A 20898-nucleotide genomic window follows, 5' to 3' on the forward strand; every position below is an offset into this window, starting at 1 on the left:
TTGGTCTCAAAGAACGCTTAATTAATCTGATGTGAAGAAAAAATAATAATCGCTTTATTTCTCTGGCAGTCTAATCACAGACCACCCCCTTTTCCCCAGACTTAGGGGAGGGAGCGTTTAATAACGGTCTGTGTAAACTGATGCCCAGGCCGTAAGAGTTCGCAGGAGCTCTGCTCGAACAAGTTAAAACCAAGCAAAGAGCAAAGGGCGGCCCTCGAAACAAAAAACTGCTCAAACCAGCCAACGCAGAGGATCGCAATGGCTCTGCTGGCGCGGATCCTCAAAGTCCGTCTGAGCCCGGCGCCCGAGCGGGGCCCTTGGCAGCCTCGGCCCAGGGACGCCAGGCTCCCGGCGAGGGCGCGGGCCGAGGACAAAGGAGCCGGGCGGCCGGGGGCGCCGCGGGCCGGGGGCCGGACAGAGGGACCACGGAGCCTCGCCGCCATGCCGGGGCCGCGGACCCTCGCCAACCTGGTGGAGCTCTTCTGGAAGGACGGCTTCAGCCGCATCCACGAGATCCAGGTAGCTGCGAGCGGGAGACCGGGAGCGCGAGGGGGCTAGCTCCGGCGGGAAGGCGCCGGGGACGAGGCCTGGGGAGGGAGCGCCGGGAAGGGGACCCGGGGAGAGGATCCCGGGAAGGACGCCAGCGAGGAAACCCCGGGAGGGAGCGCCGGGGAGGGGATACGGGGAGAGGAAACCGGGGAGGGAGCGCCGGGGAGGGGATCCGGGACAGGATCCTGGGGAGGGAGCTCCGGGGAGGGGACCCGGGACAGGATCCTGGGGAGGGAGCGCTGGGGAGGGGACCCGGGAGAGGAAACCAGGGAGGGAACGCCGGGGAGGGGGTCCGGGGAGAGGATCCCGGGGAGGGAGAGCCAGAGAGGGGACCCGGGAGAGGATCCCTGGGAGGGAGAGCCAGAGAGGGGACTTGGGAGAGGATCCTGGGGAGGCAGCGCCGGGGAGGGGATCCGGGGAGAGAATCCCGGGGGGGAGCGCCGGGGCGGGGACCCCGGGAGGGCACCGGGGAGGGGCGCTGGAGGAGGGGGTCACGGGCAGGGGCCGCCCTGGAGCCGCTGCGCCCCCACGCGCCGTACTCTCCGGCGGGCAGGCCTGCGGAGTCGGGGCGCGGGGAGCCGCCCCCCGGCCTCCCGGGACCGTCCCGAGGGAGGCCCGTGAGGAGCGCCTCTCTCTCGGTGGGTGACGAGCCCTGCGGGTCTTTACACGGCCGAGGACAGGTTGCGTATGTTCCTAGTCCTTTTTGTTTGTGTTTTATAATTGAAAAAAAAACCAACCTAAAAATAACAGCGAGGGGTTCGGAGGCTCCGAGTTATGTAATCTCTAAGTGATGGGAAGACAAACGAAAGTTCGTGAACCTCGGCGTCAAGCCAGGTCTGGGCAGGGACTTAGGAAGAACCCAACCGGTCCAGCAACCCCGTCGGAGTGTTGGGAGCCCGCTCGTTGTATGGTGGCTCATCTTGACCCTGAGTTTTGCCCTTCCTGTGCTCACCTCAAATCGCGTCTTTCACTGCAAGGTGAGCCCCACCTTTCAGCGTCGTCAAATTCATTCGCTCCCATTTCCTGTGGCAGCTGCTTGCTGCTTGCCTCCGTCATTTTCTCAGGGCTCCCACCCCAGCACCCGCTGTGATTTCTGGGACCTGGGCCTTTTGACCTCCTCCTTCCCCACTACTCACTTCTTTTTGTTCAGAGCTTACCCTTCAACCTTCAGAAACTTCTCAGAGGAAGCTTTTTGTAACCACCCACCTGGGTTCTGGTCATTTGTTCATACATTCATTCCCTCAACCCTTAACCTACATGATGGTGCAGAAGCCACAGCTACAGCTGGAGAAGCAGAAACTTACTTCATTGATAGAAAAACAAAACCAAACACAGTGGGGCAAGAGCAACAATCTTAATTTGACTGAAATTCCAGTTGGCCCCTCCTCTCTGTGCCCCACATGAACTCTACACGATTTCTTCCCAAACATGTTTCTAGGGGTCAAAAATGATTTTTTTTCTGTTCCATGTGGAATCTGAACATAAGGTATCAAGATAATAGTTTTCAAATACGGTAAAAAAAGTTATTTATTTATTGACAAGTTCAATACAGATTGCTCTAGACTGGAGCACTGGTTGTTTACTAGAGCTGGTTGTTCTAGTAAAACCCTCTCCCCGTGCTCTCCAGGTCACCCCTAAGGCATTTCTAAGGAGGAAGAGAATTACTCTGTTACCTCAAGTCCAGTTTCCTTTCACTCAACTTGTAATCACAGAATGCTGTCTCATGAGGGATTCATCTATAGGGTCCAGGTCTTTCACTTTACATGTGGAAAAGGCCCAAAGTGTCAGCGGAGTGACTTGCCCACAGTCACATAGCTGGTTAGTGGCAAAGCAGACACAGTGATCAAGGTCGCCAGGTATGACAGAGCAGGAGGGTCCTGCGTTACATAGCAGCCCTTTACAAGCACCTGTGGAATCTTGGCCAATCAGTTCTTCTCTCTGGACCACAGTTTCCTCCTCTGTGCAGGAGTCTAACAGTCCTCATCCATCTCACGGGTTATTGTGAGGTCGTGTGATCAGGGCTGTGGAAGGGCTTTGTAAACTGTATTAATAACCAATACATAAGAAGAATGAACAGTTCTGGAACTCTTTTCATGTGCCAGGCACAGTTTTAAGTCCTCCATGTGAGGTAATCTCTATTATTTCTCCATTTTGCAGGTGAGGAAACTGAGACACAGTGGAACCTAACTTCCCAAGGTCACCCCGCTAGTAAACTGTGAGCCGAGATTCCAACTCCAGAGTCTGTGCTCCAGCTGGCTACACAAACTGAGTCTGTGGCTGACTCTATCATTCCTTGGCCCTCCACCAAAAAGGGCTGTAAACTACCTGTGTCCTTCATCTCGTTCTTTTTGCCCCTTGGTCAGTGGCTCCCTTGTCTGATTGTGCCCATTCAGTAGCTGGATGTGCCCGAGGAGTGGCCCATCTCCCAGTGGTTCCGGTAACATTCATCCTATCAGAGACCTGGAGAAATACCCTTTTGGGGTCACCTGTTTGTTAGGCAGAGTGATCCCTTGGCACCTGACACATCCCAGTTGAGTCTGAGTGTCTTCATCTCCAGGCAGCGGGACTTCAACCAGGTCCACAAAGAAGCAAACAGCTTCTACCTGAGAGCAGAACAGTGGAGAGACGACAGAACCTCTGGCCCGCCATTTCTGTGGTTGAGAGTTGGGGTGATAAGAAATGTTGGCAGATGCCAAAGAGGGACGTGGTCATTTTCCCCATGCTTAGCCCTGCCTATGTCATGCTTTTTTTTTTTTTTTTTGGCCACACCACACAACATGAGGGATATTAGTTCCCTGACCAGGGATCTAACCCATGCCCCCTGCATTGGAAGCATGGATTCTTAACCACTGGACCGCCAGGGAAGTCCCTATACCTATGTCATGCTGAGCCATGCTGGAGGGTACTTTCTCTCCTTCCTTCTTTAATTATTTAACTGGACTGTTTAACTCATTTACATTTATTGTGATTTCTTTTTTTGGTAACAACTTCATTGAGATATAATTCACATATCATACAATTCTCTCACTTAAAGTACACAACCATCACCACAATCAATTATAGAACATTTTCATAACCTTAAAAAGAAACCCCATATTGTATTCTTTAGCTATCACTCCCCAACCCTCTCATTCCCCCAGCCTTAAGAAACCACTAATAATTTACTTTCTGTCTTTATAGATTGGCCTATTCTGGACATTTCCTATAAATGGAATCATATAACATGTGGTCTTTTTTGTCTGGCTTCTTTCACTGAGCATAATGTTTTCAAGTTCACCCATGTTGTAACATGTATTAGTACCTCATTCCTGTTTATGGACAAATAATATTCCAGTGTGTGGATAGACCACATTTTGTTTACTTATTCATCAGTTGATAGACATTTAGATTGTTTCGACATTTTGGCTGTTATGTTTTCATTTCTTTTGGGTATATAGCTAGGCGTGAAATTGCTATGTCAAATAGTAACTCTGTATTTAACTTTTTGAGGAATTGCTAGACTGTTCTAAAGTGGCTGCATTATTTTATATTCCAGCAACAGTGCAAGAGGGTTTTGATTTCTCCACATCCTTGCCAATACTTGTTATTACCTGTCCTTTTGATTATAAGCACCCTAGTATTTGGGAAGTGATATCTCATTGTGGTTTTGATTTGCATTTCCCTAATGACTAATGACGTTGAGCTTCTTTTCATGTGCTTATTAGATATTTCGATATCTTCTTTGGAGAAATGTCCATTCAAATAATTGCCCAGTTTTTAATTGGGTTATTTGTTGTTGTTGTTTTTTACTGTTGGGTTGTAATAGCTTTTTAATATATTCTAGACATAAATCTCTTATCCAATATGTACTTTGCAAATATTTTCTCTATTCTAGGGATTGTCTTTCACTTTCTTTGTAATGTCCTTTGACATTACGCACATTTTAAAATTTTGATGATGTCCAATCATCTGTTTTTTCTTTTGTTGCTTGTTCTTTCAGTATCATATCTTAAGACACCATTGCCAAATCCAAGGTCATGAATATTTATCCCTATGTTTTCGTCCAAGTGTTTTGTGGTTTTAGCTCTTGCATTTAGTCTTTGGTCCACTTTGAGGTAGTTTTTGTATGTGGTGTGAAATAAGGGTACAAATTATTTTTTGTTTGTGGCTATCCAATTTCCCAGCATCTTTTGTTAAAGAGGCTATTCTTTCCCATTTAATTGTCTTGGCACCCTTTTTGAAAATCCATTGACCTTAGAAGTATGGGTTTATTTCTGGGTTCTCAATTCTATTCCAATGATTTAGATATCCATCCTTATGCCAGTAGCACACTGTCTTCATTACTTTTATAGTAACCTTTGAAATAGGGAACTGTGAGTCCTTCAACTTTGTTCTTTTTTAGGATTATTTTTGCGGTTCTAAATCACTGGAATTCTGATAGGGATTATGTTGAATTTATGGATCAGTTTGAGAAGTATTGCCATCTTAATAATATTAGGTCTTCCATTCCATCGACATGGAATAAATAAATTCCATTTATGTAGGTCTTTAATTTCTTTCAGTGATCTTTTGCAGTTTTCAGAGTGTAAGTTTTACACTTCTTTTATTAAATGTATTCCCAAATATTTTATTCTTTATGATGCTATTGTAAATGGAATTGCTTTCTTAATTTTATTTTTGGATTATTCATTGCTAGTGTGTGGAAATACAATTGAATTTTGTATATTGATCTTATATCCGGCAAGCTTACTGAACATGTTTTTTAGCAGATACCTTAGAATTTTCTACACGCCAGATCACGTCATATGTGAATAGAGAGAGCTTTACTTCTCCCTTTCCAATCTAGGTGCCTTTTCTTTCATTTTTTTGCTGGGGGCATTTTTACAGGTTTATTACAGATTTCCCACAGGGAGCTTTCTTCACAGGGCAGGCTGGGTGGCTGCTGAGTGTCTGAATGTAAGGAGCAGGCACACCCTGTTTGACTCAGGACAGTTAAGACCCTGCAGTTCATCTACAGCCACATTCCTCTCCATTGCTTCACACAGCTAAGGTTTTTTTAAACACACATCTTTAAAGAACTAAGAAAACTTCTATGAATAAGATTTTTGTTTTAATTAATATTTATTGGAGTATAGTTGATTTACAATGTTGGGTTAGTTTCTGCTGAACAGCGAAGTGAATCAGTTATACATATATACACACCCACTCTTTTTTAGATTCTATTCCCATGTAGGGCATTACAGAGTACTGAGTAGAGTTCCCTGTGCTAGACAGTAGGTCCTTATTAGTTATCTAGTGTGTATATGTCAATCCCAATCTCCCAATTTATCCCTGCCCCCTCCTTTCCCCCTTGGTAACCGTAAGTAAAGTGGCCACTCTGATTCAGTTCTGCATGATGTAGAGCTTCCCTCTGCCCCAGTTTTCTGCTCCCCTAACATCCAGGAATGTCCGTGTCAAAGGTATATCATATCTATGTATTTTTTTCCTTTTTTGATTTCTCCATGGTTTTGCAGCAGAAACACACACGGGAATATGGAAAAATCTTCAAGTCTCACTTTGGTCCTCAGTTTGTAGTATCTGTTGCAGACCGAGACCTGGTGGCTCAGGTGCTCCGGGCAGAGGGGGCCGCGCCCCAGAGAGCCAACATGGGGTCCTGGCAGGAGTACCGAGACTTACGGGGCAGATCCACCGGGCTCATCTCCGCGTGAGTATGTGAGGCCAGGCTGAGACACGAGCAGGAGCGGGGAGCCCAGGGACGCCCCCTCCCCCCCCCCGAACGCTGGGCTCCTAAAACCAGCTATTAATAAAGCACAGAACTCCCAGTGGAATAGTATCAAAAGAGCCTCAGGTGTGATCTCCCCAAATCTCCTAAAACCCTCTGGGAAGAGATTTGGTGGCAGGGACAAGGTGGGGACCCCACTAGCCGAGTGATGGAGAGGAGCCATTTTTCAAGGAACGCTTTGTGGCTTTCGGTGTCCATTCGGTGCCCACTGACGGGAGCTGAAGCTCACAGAGCCCATCTGTGGACAGGGGTGAGGGTGGTGAGCTGTTTTAGGAGACCTCCAGGAGGGGCTACGAACTTCAGCATTGATCGCCATGTGATGACGTTCCTGCCTTATAACAGACTATGGTTATTATACACCTTTGTGTTTTCCAAGAGTGAATCGGTACAGCCTCAGGTAGGGAGGAGAAAACAGAGCATCTGCAGAGCCCCTGGTCCAAATCCCTTTGGTTTAGAAATTCTCTCTTTGGCTCTTTTGATATACATGTCCTTACACATGAACTGGGGAGTAATACCATCACTCCCCTCTCTTTGCAGTGCCTGTCCTCTCTTCATCGCATTTAGACTGGCAAATCTTGTTGACTCTTTATTGCTGGGAAATTTTTGCAGAGATACTCTGAATTCCTTCCTAGACTATCACTATAAGTAAGATTATTTGGAATTCACTTTATTCTAGGGAGGGTGAACAGTGGCTCAAGATGAGAAGTGTGTTGAGACAAAGAATTCTGAAACCGAAAGATGTGGCCATTTTTGCAGGAGAAATCAACCAAGTTATTGCTGATTTAATTAAAAGAATCTACTTCCTCAAGAGCCAGGCAGAAGATGGGGAGACTGTGACCAACATCAATGACCTTTTCTTCAAATATTCAATGGAAGGTAGGTGAACTCAGGAAGTGGGGAAGATGGAAGAATGGACATTTTACCAAAATATGGTTGTTATCACTCATTGAGCATCTCCTGTGTCCCAGACAATGTGCTAAGCCCCATACATACGTACATGTAATTGTCACAGTGCTAATGGAACCAGGTTGACTGACACTGTTTTACACATGGGGGAACTGAAAAACTAACACCCGTTTTTAGTGGCAGAAACTTGGGTTTCAAATTGAGGTCTCTCTAACTCAAGAACCATGCTCCTAATTACTACACATTTTGTTTTAGCATAGTTTAAAAAGCAACAGAAGTCTAGAGAGCATGTACTACAATCATTCCAGCTTTTAAAATCCATGTTAAATGGGTAGCACATTCTCATGGTTCAAAAATCAAACCCAAAAAGTACTCATGGAAAAGTCTCCCTCTCTCTTGACCCAGCTAGGTCACCAGCTTCTTCAAGGGATATTTTATGTACATACAAAGAAATATGAGTATGAGTGTGAGTATTCTTTTTACTTAAAAAAAATATCAGTAGCATACCAAACATTTCTTCTGTACCTGGGTTTTTGGAGAATTCTATTAGCTTTCCCATTTTTATTTATATTTATTTATTTATGGCTACATTGCGCGTGGCATGCGGAACTTCCCTGACCAGGGATGGAACCCGCACCCCCTGTAGTGGAAGTGCGGAGTCTTAACCACTGGACCACCAGGGAAGTCCAGATTTCCCATTTAAAAAAAAAAAAGTTTCTTCAAGTTTAAGTTTTAAGTTAACTTTTCAAAGTTCTGGTATTAATGCTCTCTAAAAATAGTAACAAAATCAACAGAGAAGTGAGTTGTAAACACACTGAAAAATCCTGCCCTTCCCTGGTTCACAGAGGCCCTTTCCTCTGCCCCCTTAGCTCGTCCTGGGGCTGCCCAATGTGCGGCCAGGAGGAGCCACCTTTCAACTCCCCAAAGTTGGGCAACTGGCTGAAAGGTTGGGAGTTTTGCCTTGTGAGTGTTGAACAGAACATTGAGCTGAGGGCGCACTGAAGCAGAGGGTTCGTCAGCATTGAACCCACAGCGCCCTGGGGGTCAGGACCTGGTAGAGAAAACCTCAGGGCTGGGCACCTGGATCACTTTTTTTTTAATTTTTATTTTTTTTTGGCTGCACTGCGAGGCTTGTGGGATCTTATTTCCCTGACCAGGGATGGAACCCAGGCCCCCTGCAGTGGAAGCGAGGAGTCCTAACCACTGGACCTCCAGGGAAGTCCCTGGACCACTTTTGAAAGTTACATTTATGGCCAGGTATTGTATGTTGATGCTGTGAATAATCTAGAAGAAGAAGAAGGGTTGTAACCTCTCTCCCGCGCAGGAGTGGCCACCATTCTTTACGAGAGTCGTCTGGGCTGCCTGGAGAACAGCGTCCCGCAGGCGACGATGGACTACATCGAGGCCCTAGGGCTCATGTTCTGCACATTCAAGACGTCCATGTACGCCGGTGCCATCCCTAGGTGGCTCCGCCCACTCATCCCCAAACCCTGGCGGGAATTCTGCAGGTCCTGGGATGGACTCTTCAAATTCAGTAAGAGAAGAGTCAGGGCACCTTTTGTAGAAGCAGATGGACCTGACTTTCCTCCTAGTTGTGTATCTAACACTCACGCAGACAGTGGGTATTACTGCAGGGGATACCCCAATGGAGTTATGTGCTATTTGGACTCAAGAACTTTTAGATTGGTTTCTTGAATGAGCAAAAAGCACGTGGGTTGTGACCACAAGTAATGTGACAGATTTCTCACTTTTTAAAATAATAAATTTATTTATTTAGTTTATTTATTATTTTTGGCTGCATTGGGTCTTTGTTGTTGCGCGCGGGCTTTCTCTAGTTGTGGCGAACGGGGGCTACTCTTTGTTGCGGTGCACAGGCTTCTCCTTGCAGTGGCTTCTCTTGTTGCAGAGCATGGGCTCTAGGCGTGCGGGCTCAGTAGTTGTGTCACGCAGGCTCAGTAGTTGTGGCACGCAGGCTCAGTAGTTGTGGCACATAGGCTCAATAGTTGTGGCTCACGGGCTCTAGAGTGCAGGCTCAGTAGTTGTGGCACACAGGCTTAGTTGCTCCGCGGCATGTGGGATCTTCCCGGACCAGGGCTTGAACCCGTGTCCTCTGCATTGTTGGGTGGATTCTTAACCACTGCGCCACCAGGGAAGCCCTGAAGAGGCAATTCTTAACCAAAACTTCTTTTAAAAGAAACACTGTTTTCAAACAGGCCAAATTCACGTTGACAACAAGTTGAGGGACATACAGTGCCAAATGGACCGAGGGGAGAGAGTGAGAGGGGGCCTGCTCACGTACCTCTTCCTCAGCCAGGAGCTGACACGGGAGGAAATCTACGCCAACATGACCGAGATGCTGCTGGCCGGCGTGGACACGGTGAGCTCTCAGCATTCTTTTCTTCTCAGCAGAGCACAGTTAAAGCTGGGGGCCTTTCCGAGGAATCCGACAGATGGCAGATACTTTAAGAGGACCATGCTTGTTTGTACTAGCTGAACGTCTGCTTCACTGCTGAGGGTCTCCAGGAGAAAACTCGACCTTTTTTCTTTTCTTTAATATAAACTAAGGTGCACAATGAATTCTGTAAATAACATAACCCAATTCTATTACCACACACACAAAGTAGCAATATGTTTTAAAGTTTAAAATCATTCCTGATTTGCAAACATTTCTCCATTCATAATATCAGAAATGAAAGGACTTCCCTGGCGGTCCAGTGGTTAAGACTTCGCCTTTCAGTGCAGCGGGTGCGGGCTCGATCCCTGGTCGGGGAGCTAAGATCCCCCATGCCTTGTGGCCAAAAATCCAAAACATAAAACAGAAGCAGGAGTGTAACAAATTCAATAAAGACTTTAAAAATAGTCCACATCAAAAACATCTTAAAAAACAAAAAAGAAATGAAGAGGGCACAGACATTACTTATCATTTAAAATATTCTGGGCTGTGGAGAACTTCCCAGTTCATTTGATAAAGTCAGCATAACTTCAAAACTTGCTAAAGAAAGCATAAAGAAAGAAAAGTTTAATAAGCAATTTGACTTATGAATATGTACATATATCAATTTTAAATCCTAGTGAATAGATTCAGTTAGTGTAGCAGATGAATAATACACTATGACCAACGAGGGCTCAATATCAGAATGAAACAAAGCATTGCCCATTGATTTGGAGGGAATTCCATACCCTATTACTAAGTGAGAAATGAAGATGCAGGAAAGCGTGTATATCCTGTGTTCCCGTTAGTAAAACAGTGGCCCCCGTCCCATCTGTCCATGTACACGTGTATATTGCTAAGTGATTGCTGGACGTGGAGGAGAGTATGGAGCCTGCACCCTGGATGGTTAACATGGGTTCCTGGGCTGGGGCGGGGCTGGTACAGGGGTGTGGAAGCCAAGTTCCTTCCAAAAACTTACGTATAATCTGATACATTTACTCAAGTATAAAAAAGGATATACTTGTGGGTATATGTACAGAAAAAGTTTAAAATTTGCTAAAAGAAAGTGGTGAAATAAAAAGAAGGGCCAGGCTTTTGGTAATTGGTGGAAGAAAAGTCAGTTGAGTGAAATAATGAAGATTAAGACAGTAAATTTGGTGATTTACTGTGTCTCCAACGCACATCTGTAAGCACCCTTCTGTTCACACGGAATCCTCTGAGGTAGGTGTTATTGTCTTCATTTAACAGGTGGGAAAATGAAACAGCTAAGCTTGCCTCAAGGTTTTTCCTTCACAGGAGTGCTTCCCGGACTTGAGGAAAGCAAAAATCTCCTTTTTAGAGGTAGACAAAAACCCCACGGTTGACATTTTTATTATGAAGTCACTTAAACCTGTAAAAGCAAAAAAACTTCACATAAATTCATTATTCTTATGAATCATCTTCAACAATAAAGCAAAAAGTATATAAATTAAATACAAACTAATCAATGCGGTCAATGCAAGCGATGAAAGTTCTGATTAACCGTGTGAATGTGACAGTGTGGGTTTCCTTGAGTGGAGAAGCAATGATGGAATGAACGGCCTTTTATCTAAGCTGATTCAGATGCGTGCTACTCCTGCCCCCTGGTGGTAACTAAGAGCATCACCGTGAGATAGACGGCAGAGAGGACTCGTTCCTACGTGAAGGGAACATCAGGAGAAAAACTCTGGAAACTTCATGCTCATTTTTTAAAATGTTATTTTAAAAAGCCAACTTCACTGCAGCATAATTTATGCACAATAAACTGCATCCATTTAAACGGTGCAATTCGATACAGATTGTTGACTGATACAGGATAAGCACAGATGCATCATTTTTGAAACCAGCACTGCAGTTAAGATCGTGGACATTGCTACCACCTCTGCAAGTTCCTCACCCCCATTTCAGTCCATCCCTCCCATAACCCCTGCCCCCCCCCCGCAACCGCCTTCTGACACTGTCATAACAGTTTGCATTTTTCTAGAAATCAGTTTGCATTTTTCTAGAAACTTATATAAATGGAATTGTACGGTATGTATTTTGTGTCTGGATTCCTTCACTCAGCAAAATCATCTTGAAATTCATAGATGTTGTTGCCTGTAAAAGTAGTTTATTCTTTTTTATTACTGGATAGTATTCCATTGTATGGCTATACCACGTTTGGTTTTTCCATGAATATGTGATTTTAATAGAAATTTTCTGTTCTCTTCATAGGAAGCATCTAAATTATTTCCTTATCATTTATAAGGAAGAACTTGCACGTTACATTGTATATTACAGGAGAGCTTGCCCTCTAAAAATACATAATATCTGTTAGAGGGAAATAACATCAATATGGCCTACTTAAGTTAGATTTTTTTTAGATGAAAGAAAGGGCACTTATACTGTGGAATTTCCTTGTTTACAAGAGAGTGAACTACAGTCACATAGGTAATAGTATTGATTTTAGTGAAAATCTTGGAATCTAGGGTATAAAAGAGAATTATTTATTCTCAATAACCAGAAATGTAATTCTTCAGTTTAGGAAGTGGTATACACAATGATACTGCTTTGTGCAAATGCCATTCAATCCTTGTATGCTGCTTTGCTTGGTAAGTGCACGGGAACAATGATGGACCAGTAATAGTCCTGTGACCACCACCTCCCGTCCCCGACTCCCTCATCTCTTCTAGATTAGGGCAAACAGAGCAGCCCTTGCCCAGCCATGGGCCTGCAGGATGCAGTTCTCAGGCTGATGGGCAGCCTCAGGTCCTTTCCAGCAAAACTCAGGTGACCTTTGTAGAGAAGGTCGAAGAAAGTTCTAGGCACAACTTCCAGGCTTGACCAGCATTCCTACGTGCTCTCAAACTCCATGTAAGAAGAGGCAGATTGCTCTTCAATGATTTTAAAAAGTTCCAAAATATTTTTTCCTGCGGCTCTTCATTGAAAGAGCACTTGAATCCCATCGTTGATGTTACTTTCCAAAAATCTCTGTTAGTTTTTTTTCCAGGAGGAGTTAAGGTAGATCATCTTTTGTTTCAGTAAGACATAAAATGCTCCGATGGACTTATATGGGCATGGCTTTGCACCCGTGCTTATTCTCCCATGACTTCACGTCCGATGTTGCCTGCACCTGAAATCCTCGATTTTACTCAGCCATATGCCTGTGTCTGCCGGTTTCTTTATTAGACATCGTTCACGTTGTCCTGGGCGGTGTATCTCCTCGCGAGGCACCCGGAAGTGCAGCAGACCGTGTACCGGGAGATAGTGAGGAATCTGGGGGAAAGGCATGTTCCCACGGCTGCAGACGTCCCCAAAGTCCCACTGGTCCGAGCTCTGCTTAAGGAAACCTTGAGGTAAAAGGCTCACCAAAATTCATGTCAAAAACCATGTCCGTTAAGTCTCTGATTCTTTATCACAATGAATGTGCTTTTGACTTAAAAACTGGGTCCTAAACCAATACTCCAGCGACCCGCGGTGGCAGAAATGTTTAGGAAGGAGAGACTCATGACCATTTTATTTCCTCTCTGCCCTCGACAGAGCAGCAGAAAGGCTATTCTATTTTACATTTGGAAATAGTCATTTCTTCATAAAGATTTTTAGAGCCATCCTCGAACTTTGTACTCACTCTAGACATTTGTTTCATCAACTGTTTCCCAGTGTGCTCCTCTGAGGATAAAGCAGAACAGGACTGACTGTCAGGAGAATGTTCTGGGCTGAGTGGCCAGTTACTAGACGTGCTTACTGTGCTCCTTGTGTGAATATCTAGTCAAGGTGGAGACACCAAGTAGTGAGGCTTGTTTACTTCCGGACAGGACTTTACTGACCCTGGGAAACGCCGGGGCGTGAGGGATACAGGTGGTCTTGGGCAGGCTTGGGTGGGAGGTGGGATTAGGTGACTAGTGAAGGTTCTTCCTCCTGTGAGGCTCAGGATCGTGACCACAGCATTCCTCTGTGGAGGAAATGCTGTGACAAGGAGCAAAGGTTATTCACAGAGTACACACTAAAATAATGCTTTTAAACCTGACTTGATAATGATATTTCAAGTTGGATTGCATCTTCCATCTTCAGCATGCTGTTTAATCTCAAAAAAAAAAAAAAAAAAAAAGAAGAGAGAGAGAAAGAAAAAGCCAGCTGTGTGTTAACTGGTATTTGTCAATTAAAGTTTATTCAGAGTTTTCGTAAGATCACTTCCCAGAGAATTCAAAAACTGATGTAGCGTTTCTCAGAATCTATTTCTTGGAGCCCTGAGTCCTATGAACTATTTCTTGATAAAGGGATCCCATGCTTGCATAGATTTCAGAAATTCAGCATTATTCCTCTTGGGACTTCCCCGGTGATGCAGTGGTTAAGAATCCGTCTGCCAATGCAGGGGACACGGGTTCGATCCCTGGTCGGGGAAGATCCCACATGCCGCGGAGCAACTGAGCCTGTGCGCCACAACTACTGAAGCCCGCATGCCTAGAGCCCGTGCTCCGCAACAAGAGAAGCCACCACAATGAGAAGCCCTCGCACTGCAACAAAGACCCAACACAGCCAATAAATAAGTAAATAAATTTATTTAAAAAAAAAAGAATTATTCCTCTTGGGAGCACAGTACCATTTTAAAGGCTTTGTGTTCTATAAATTTTTTTGACTGTGAGGCCCCAGAATACTTGCTGGGCAAAGCTAGGGAGCCCACGAAGATCCTTGCAAGATTTCCTGGTTGAAACTGTACCATGTGTTACTTTTTTTTTTTTTTTTTTTCCGTATGCGGGTCTCTCACTGCTGTGGCCTCTCCCGTTGCGGAGCACAGGCTCCGGACGTGCAGGCCCAGCGGCCATGGCTCACCGGCCCAGCCGCTCTGTGGCATGTGGGATCCTCCCGGGCCGGGGCACAAACCCATGTCCCCTGCATCAGCAGACAGACTCTCAACCACTGCGCCACCTGGGAAGCCCCATGTGTTACTTTTTAGAAAATGAAAATGGCAATATATCCAGACTTTTAAATGTTTAGTAACATATTTTGAAAGTCACCACTCCCTTCCTGTCCCCGTTGGCTCTTTCTAGGCTGTTTCCAGTGCTGCCGGGGAATGGCCGGGTCACCCAGGAAGACCTGGTTGTTGGCGGGTATCTGATTCCCAGAGGCGTGAGTTTGGCGGACATGGCGGGGCTGGGCTGAGCAGGGGCGGTTGGATTGGAAATTTGCTTCCATGTTTTGGATGTCCCTGTACCTAAGCAAATATCTGTAGATGTCCTTTTCTTCTGCATATATTTTTATGATGAAGATGGGGGTTTAGGAGCAAGGAGATGTGGATTGTGTGATACTGCTCTGGCAAAAACAAAGGCAGATATCTCTGTAGCTCACAAGCCTATTCAACCCTCCCTCCCCCCGGAGGCCCCATGGAAGCAGCAGTTCCCTCCAGGGAGAGTTTCTGAAGGACTTGAATTGCCTTCTCTGTGGCTGCATTGATGTTCATTCCGGGTAGGGTGTGAATTGAAGGGGGACCTACCATCCTGGGTCTGCATGGCCTCTTGGGCCCTTACATGACTCCTCCTGGCCCGAAGCAACTCTGGAGGGTCAGTCCAGCCGGGGCTGTGGCCTCTTCTCTGCTTTCCCTTGATTAAGTTCTTTACTACTTTTCTGGTGAAAACGGTTTGCTCAGACCCAGCTGGCCCTCTGCCACTATGCCACCTCCTACGAGGATGAGAACTTCCCTCGGGCCAAGGAGTTCCGGCCTGAGCGCTGGCTGCGGCCAGGAAACCTGCGCAGGGTTGACAATTTCGGGTCCATCCCCTTCGGCTACGGGGCTCGAAGCTGTATCGGGCGGAGGATTGCAGAACTGGAGATCCACCTCCTTGTGATTCAGGTAGGGCCCGTGGGCTTCATCCAGGTGGGCTTCATCCAGGTGGGCTTCATCCAGGTGACTGGGCTCCGTTGTTGGATCAAGACTTAGGTGAAAACAAGGAAACAGGATTTTGAAAACTTTCAGAGCTTCCTGTTAAATCTCTTTTGTGTGTTAAAATGCCTCCCCTCCCCCTAGAGTAGCCACCTCTAGCCCCATGGCCACCTGCCTTGTTCCTTTCTTCCTTGGAGTCACATGGGCAGAACTGGGATGTGTGTGTGTGTCCGTGTGTGTGTGTGTGTGTGTGTGTGTAGCAGGGGTGGGTGGTTACAGGAGCCCAAGCACTCCCACAGGGGTTCTGCAGAGAGGCCAGTGGAAGGTATCCAGCAAGCGGCCCTCAAACATTATGGACCATCCCATCACCAGGAGCCCCTCGAAATCAGGTTCCTGGGCCCTGGCCACAGAGAGAGTCACTTGGTGGGTCTGGGATGGGGCTCTGGGCGATTCTGATGTCAGTGGTCTGTGGGCTGCACTCGGTCTAAGGAAGTGCACATGGTGGGGCACGGGGGCATCTCTACTCCTGCTGGTGGCTGCATCTTCTGTTCAAGCCCCGGCCTCCCAGGCCTCCTCCCTTCAGAGCTTGTCACTGTCACCATCACCATGGAGGAAGTCAGGCTCACCCCCTGACACCCCCTCAGCACCTTGTTTTCTGTGAATCAGCCTTTTAAACAGGGAGGTGGCTTTCAAGCTTGTTTGGGTTTCGAAACATCAGGAAGGCTTGGTTTTGGTGAGAGAATACCTTACATGCAAATCTCTAAATGCTCAAGTGTTTACTTTTGTGCTTGTCCAGTATCTGAGTTCAGGCTGCAGCAGGACCTAAATAATGTCTGAAGGAAATTTTATGCAAGAAAAGCCTGCAGTAGAGAAAATTCTATCCATTAGCCTTTCCTGCGGATGTGGGGAGCCTGCCATGGAAAACCTAGGCCCAAGGTTCGGGGGCTACTGTCACTGACGCAAGGCTTTGGAAGCACGAGGGGATGACCTGGGGACCCATCTCCCCATGTCACTGATGAGGATGCTGAGGCTCAGGGGGCTGGAGCCACTTGCCACGGTTGCCGCGTGGCAGGTGCAGGGCACGAGGCACGTGTCCTGTCTCCTGCCTGCATTTCCCCTCATGTCAGCCAGGTGTTGCCTGCAGGCCGGCAGAGCCCAGGGCAGAGCATTCAGGGGTTGGGACCTTTACGGATGATGGCATCAGAGGGCGTAAGGGATGGGGAAGCCTGGCCGGCCTGTGGGGGATGGTGGGCAAGGGAGGCAGGCTCGGAGGGCGGGAGGAGGTGAAGGGCCATGGCCAGGGAGGTGGGCGTGGAAGGGGGCGGGGAGGACACCAGCGGGGCCCACCTGGCTCTGGTGGGAAAGCTCCGGGGACCTGGTGAGACCAGCAGAAGTGGGCGCTGGCCTGTCCCTCGGTCGTCCCACCTCTGTGGGCACACGGGTGGCTACAGTCCTCCAAGGTGAGAGGTGTCCCTTCCAGGGCAGCTGTCCCGGGCAGCGGTGGGCCCCATGAACACTGGCCAGGCCCAGTCATGCCCAAGGTGAGAGGCATCTCCGTGTGGAGGATGGACTCCAACGCCAGCTCTGCCAGTCTGTGGTTCCGACACCATGGGCAGACCTCCTAGCCACTCTGAGCATGTTTCCTCATCCACAAAATGGGCCAAATATCTGCCTTTTGGGTGTGTGAGGAATAAAACTAGTCTAAGCAGAGCCTGTGCTGTCTGCACACCTGCTCTCAGTGTCTGCTCATGGGGACTGTGTTTGGGAAGGTCCTGGCTCCATCAGTGCTCCTGTGTGTTCCACAGCCATGTCTCCGATGGGCAGAGGCCACTTCCAGGAAGCTTTTCGGGGGAGCTGACTGCTTCCTGGCTGCTTCCCTCTTCTGATGGCCTGGACAACCATAGCGGATGCTGAGGGCAAGAGGGCCAGCTGAGGGCACAGATGGTGGAGTGGGAAAAGGGTCAGAAACTGGGTGTTTGGTGGTGGTGATGGGGGTTTTATTTGTTTGCTACTATAACATACACGGGTACCTGCTACAGTTCTTGCTTCAAGAGCCCTCATTTCTACTTGTGCAAGTATAGAGAGGGAACATCATTATTTGTAATTGCCAAGAGAAAAAAAAAAAACAGAAGGCACAAATAAACCGTACTAGGAATGAGAAAGGAGACATAGCTACAAATGCAGTTGATTTTCTTTTTTTAAATCAAGAAAATACTGCAAACAGCTTTTTTACCAATACATCTGAAGACTTAGATAAAATGTACAATTTACTAGAAAAGGTGTAAATTACCCAAATTGACTCAAAAGAAAGAGGACAGACCTTGAATACACTGAGTCAGTAGTAAAAATATCTACCACCAAATGTTCCAGACCTAGACAGTTTTATTGGCAAGTTTTATCAAACCTCCAATGAACGGGTGATCATCATCTTAAACAAATAGAAAATAGAAAACAAATAGAAAATAGAAAAAGGAAGTCTTGTTTTTATGAGACTTGTATAACCTTGAGAGTCACAACCTGGAGTGGGTAGAATAGGAAAGAAAAACTACAGGCCAATCTGATTTATGAACAAAGATGAAAAATACCTTAAATGAAAAATTGGCGAGCCAAATCAGCAATGTATGGACCAGAAATGCACCGTCACCAAATCAGGTTTGTTCAGGAATGCAAGGATGGCCCACCTCAAGACAGAATTCACCACAATGACAAATTAAGGGAGAAAAATTTTATGACCCTCTCCCAAAATAATTGATAAAATTCAACACCCATTCATGAAGAAACTCTCTTAGCACACCTATAATGGAAGGGCTTTCCTTAAGCAAATAAAGAGTGTCTATCCCAGCAAAACAGCGACTTATGCCTGTGGCCTCTGGGAAGGGAAGGTTTGGCTTTAATGCTGCAATATTAATCTGTTTCCTTGAAATCAGGAACAAGATGTTCATATTGCACGGAGAATGGTTAGAAGATACACCCTTGCTCCTTGGGAACTGGAGACTTGAGGTGGAAGGGGGGCCTTGTTTTTTTGGCTTTTACATCTCCTGTGTAGTTTTCATTTTTCAATGAGCACATACCGCCACTCAGAAAGGAAAAAGGCCCTGTGGGATGTTGGCCATGGAGTGAGGAGACCTGTGTGTGATTCCTTCCTCTGCCACATGGGAATGCGCGAGCAGTCCTGTGAGGTCAGAACAAAGGGTCAGAGATTAGATGATGAGGTGAAGGCATCTCGATGCCAGAATGTTCTAGAGCTGCCTAAATACAGGTCGTTCAGCTTGGCTCTCTAACAATGACAAAGCAATGATTTTAGCCTGTGTCTTCAGTGCAGCCCTGCTCCCTGCCTGACCTCCACCCCTAGAGCCCCAGCTCACCCAGAGGACCCATCAGTGGGTCTTGCTGCTTTACCTGGGAGACCAGGCTGGAGAGTCAGGGTGGGCTGGGGCGTTTGCATCCCATGGGACAATATAGGTTCTCCAGCACTGATGCTCTCTTAGGAGGTTGGAGCAGGGGAGGGATGAATGGCTGGTCTGCTACCCTGCACTGTCCCCACTGGCTCTTGAGCAAGGCCTTGCCTCCCCTCCAGGAACCAATGTAGTTTTGACAGAGGTCCTTAGAGCAGGTTGCCTTTTGTTCTCTAAGCCTAGAGGTGACTTTGAAAATCAAGCCTTGGCCATTTGGTGGGGAGATTAGTGCTTGAGGCTGACAGATACTTAAGTGATCTTTAAAACTTCCCAGTTTCACCCTGAGAGATAGGGCTGCTTCTCCTTTTGAACTGCAGAAGTGAGAAATGGAATCAAAGGTGCAAATGAAGAATATTTAAATTAAAGACAGTAATGGATAAAGTCTGACAGCTGTGCCCCTGCTGTGTCCGTACCACCACTGAAGTGGCTGCAGATTCCAAACCAGCAGGAACCCTGGAATTTCACTTTGTTCCTCTTTCCTCCTTGCTCCTTTGATTCCTTCCTTTTCTAGACCTACAGCGGAAGCAATACAGTTAGAACTTTGAACTAGCTAATAAAGTGTAAGTCATTTGAACATTCTGTTACTGAACAAAGCTCATGTGCCCGATGCTCAGTGAGGCCAAGCAAACCAAAATGTCAGAGTTTCAAGCAGAGAAAGGTTTATTGCAGGGCCAAGCAAGGACATGGGTGGCTTATGCCCCCCAAACCCCAAACTCCTTGATGGTTTGTGGGGAGAAGCTTTTATAGGCAAAATTTGGGGTAAGGGCTGCAGGGCTGATTGGTTGGTGGTGAGGTAACAGAGCGGGGCTCCAGGAATCTTGTGCTCATCCTGAAGTTACCATCCTCCACCTGAGGGGGGACCTTAGTTCTGCAGAAGTGCTCAAAGATACTGTGACGTATATTTCTTGAGAAGGAACCAGAACCCAGCCCCAAGCCTGCACTACTGTTTCTTGACTGCTCCTCCCTTGTTTCTGCATCCCCTCCCTTCCCTAATTAGTAACTGCTCGAGTCCCTTCTTTGGAACTCAGGGAAGGTCAAGGAAGTCGTATGAAGCCTATTTCCTCCCAGCAAGAAATGGGGGACATAGAAGGGTTTTTGTGCCCAGGAGCCCCACAGGGTCCTGCTCAGTTTAAATTCTGATTGCGTATCTTTGTCCCATGGGCCTTGTTGCTCAGTGGACATGCTGGGCTCCTGTATAGGACCTGATGGCGTCTCCCACATCTCTCGTTCCCTCGGCTCCCTGCAGTTGTGGCTGTCACAGGAGTATGGGCATTCCAGCAGTACTGTGGATTTTCTGCTTCCCAATTTTTAAGTCCTTTTCTCTCTTTCTCTTCTTAGTTGCTGCAACGTTTTGAGATCAAAATATCTCCTTGGACTAAAACTGTTCATGCAAAAACCCATGGGCTTCTGATGCCAGGGGAGCCCATCCACGTGCGTTTTGTTAACAGAAAGTGAGCCTGGCGTTTTCACCCAGCTGCCAGACCGACACACACCAGGTGTTCGTGGGCCACGGATGATGGTGGGGGAGAAAAGGATCCCTTCTGGGGGCTGTCTTGGTTATAAATTGGCCTCCTGGTTTCTGGGAGACTTTGAAATCTTTATGCAAAGTAATGTGAGAAGATTGCTTTACTTTTGCATACCAGAGTTGCCTTTTTTTTTTTTTTTTTTTGGAGAAACAGCTGTTGCAAAGCCATTGGCACTGAATTCTCATGCCTCATATGGTGTCTTACCCTTGGACTCACTATTCACTTACCCATAGTCTCCTCTGCATTTGGGCCAGGAAATGTTGGCGTACATATAGATTCAGTGCTTGAATATACCTTCTCTAATACTGCATCCGGGACTGCCTTTTAGGATACAATTCCAGCTTCTTGTTTTTAATTTGAAGAGGAAACATTAAGAGACCTCTGTAGAACAGACC

The 20898-nt window shown here is 46.7% G+C and overlaps 1 protein-coding gene across 2 annotated transcripts; it reads left to right on the forward strand.

Annotated features, from left to right (window-relative positions):
• Nucleotides 1-212: 212 nt before the first annotated feature.
• Nucleotides 213-20873, forward strand: CYP27C1 (cytochrome P450 family 27 subfamily C member 1). Of its 2 annotated transcripts, none has more exons than XM_081242138.1 (9): nt 213-519; nt 6042-6232; nt 6987-7186; nt 8541-8750; nt 9430-9593; nt 12834-13000; nt 14693-14771; nt 15289-15492; nt 20316-20873. In XM_081242138.1, the coding sequence occupies exons 1-9, from the start codon at nt 259-261 to the stop codon at nt 20430-20432; spliced, it is 1593 nt and encodes a 530-aa protein (XP_081098264.1). In that variant the 5' UTR covers nt 213-258; the 3' UTR covers nt 20433-20873. The 2 variants fall into 2 exon arrangements, with proteins under 2 accessions (XP_081098264.1, XP_081098265.1); XM_081242139.1 differs by having other exon boundaries at nt 477-519; nt 6115-6232.
• The last annotated feature ends 25 nt before the right edge of the window (nt 20874-20898 follow it).

Source organism: Mesoplodon bidens (genome assembly GCF_964165515.1).
Source record: "Mesoplodon bidens genome assembly, chromosome: 8".
Lineage (NCBI taxonomy): Eukaryota > Metazoa > Chordata > Mammalia > Artiodactyla > Ziphiidae > Mesoplodon > Mesoplodon bidens.

Coding starts and splice junctions, on each gene's coding strand:
- CYP27C1 (XM_081242138.1), top strand. CDS start 259: ATGGCTCTGCTGGCGCGGATCCTCAAAGTCCGTCTGAGCCCGGCGCCC. Junction 6,233..6,986: donor TCCACCGGGCTCATCTCCGC/GTGAGTATGTGA, acceptor ACTTTATTCTAG/GGAGGGTGAACAGTGGCTCA. Junction 13,001..14,692: donor CTGCTTAAGGAAACCTTGAG/GTAAAAGGCTCA, acceptor GGCTCTTTCTAG/GCTGTTTCCAGTGCTGCCGG.